Here is a 1,554-nt window from a genome sequence, read left to right on the forward strand (position 1 = left end):
TCCTTGAAGAAGGTCAAATTCTCGAACAAGTACTTCTGTTTGAACTGACTTGCAGCTCCATCACTAAACACAGACATTGTCTCAAGATTTGTATATTTTGCCTTAATGTCGCTGATCAAATAATCAAGAAACACTGCCACTTGATGCTTGCCATGTCTAATGTCATCACTCACTAGAGTGTATGAGTGAATGTTTTCATCTGCTGTACCAGTATAAACACAAGCGGTAAAAAGCGTTACTTGTGTATGGTGAAAATGTGCACTCTGGATTTCATTCTGTTGTATGATCGTAAAGTTTTCCGCAAAATCTACTTGCATCACAGCATACAGATCGCTAGCACGTTTCTTCTCGTTTTTGAAATGCAAACTTTGTTTTCTCTTAATTAATGTATGCAGACAGAATGGTTTCAGTTGTTTCATAAGTTCTTCGATCAAGTCTTCGAGTGTTCCTTGAACTTGGACCTTCTCAGCATGACCGTCTTTAGTAATCCACTGTAGCCATTTTGCATGATCTTCTTTGTTAAGATCATCAAAGCTATATAGCTCGTTACATTTTGAAGAACAGTCATTGCATTCTCTTAAAAGACATTCATCATTGTCCTGGTTACATGTAATCGAGTCAAGAAATGAAAATCTGTTGCCACATTTGTCTTCGTTTCCCTTTTCAGAGCCTCGAGCAATAGTTTAAAGTTTTCGTGATATCGGCACATACACTGATTATGAGGAAAGGCATTTGACAAGTTTACATGAGTTGGGCGAAGGTCACAAAATTTAGAAACTCCGATCTTGATGGTGGGATTCTCGCTGATGAATAGTTGGTAGCATTCTTTGAGAGACATGATTAAAAAACGCTTCTGCACTGGCACCTTCTCTATCAACACATAGTCCTTTCTGTTTGGACTCTGCCAAGATATGTCATCTCTGCAAAAGAAATCTGCAACAGCCTTTACTGTAGAATCTGGTAGACTGTTTCCAGGGCATTGCTGGCAGTTACCATCGTTCTCAATTACAAACTTCTTGGCAAGTTTTCTCAAAACTCTGCTTTTCTTTCTAGGACTACTAGGCAAACTTTTTTCTGTCCGTTTCATCAATTTTCCCATAGTTTGCTTTGGTGTTAGATTAATGTCTTCGAGTCTTTCTCTGCTTTTCCTCTTGTACTCTCTTTCTTTTTCTAAATACTTCTTTCGCTCCTTGCTTGTCATATTCTTCCTTTTTTCTTGTTTCCGCTTCATATCTCGCTCTTTCATCATGTCATACTTCCCTTCATCCTTTAGACGTTGTCGATAGCGTGCTGTTTTTTCTTTAGACGTTAATGGCATAATGAATGTTAACTATTTAAACGTTGAAATCAAGATGTGAACTGAATGATATTCAAGTGACAAGTGAGCCACTAAACTACAGGTTTATGTATCTTAAACATTTTAACCACTCAGCTTCCGAATACATAGTCGCATGGTTCATTATACCCAATTAGGTAGCTGTTTATGGAGCTCTATTATGAAGCAAATCATAGTTGTTTTCCAATAAATCATTATATTTCCTTAGAAACTTTCCC

General features: G+C 37.4%; 1 protein-coding gene across 1 annotated transcript; it reads right to left on the bottom strand.

Annotated features, from left to right (window-relative positions):
- Window positions 1-5: 5 nt before the first annotated feature.
- Window positions 6-1,318, bottom strand: LOC117119932 (the record flags this gene model as incomplete). Its single annotated transcript, XM_033264912.1, has 2 exons — window positions 712-1,318; window positions 6-670 (listed from the first exon to the last, which is right to left on the bottom strand). Coding segments are annotated over exons 1-2 (1,272 nt in total), but the record flags the coding sequence as incomplete, so codon positions are not given.
- Between the last annotated feature and the right edge of the window lie 236 nt (window positions 1,319-1,554).

Source organism: Anneissia japonica, unplaced genomic scaffold, assembly GCF_011630105.1.
Source record: "Anneissia japonica isolate Jap-2015-1 unplaced genomic scaffold, ASM1163010v1 scaffold304745_len2157_cov355_single, whole genome shotgun sequence".
NCBI lineage: Eukaryota > Metazoa > Echinodermata > Crinoidea > Comatulida > Comatulidae > Anneissia > Anneissia japonica.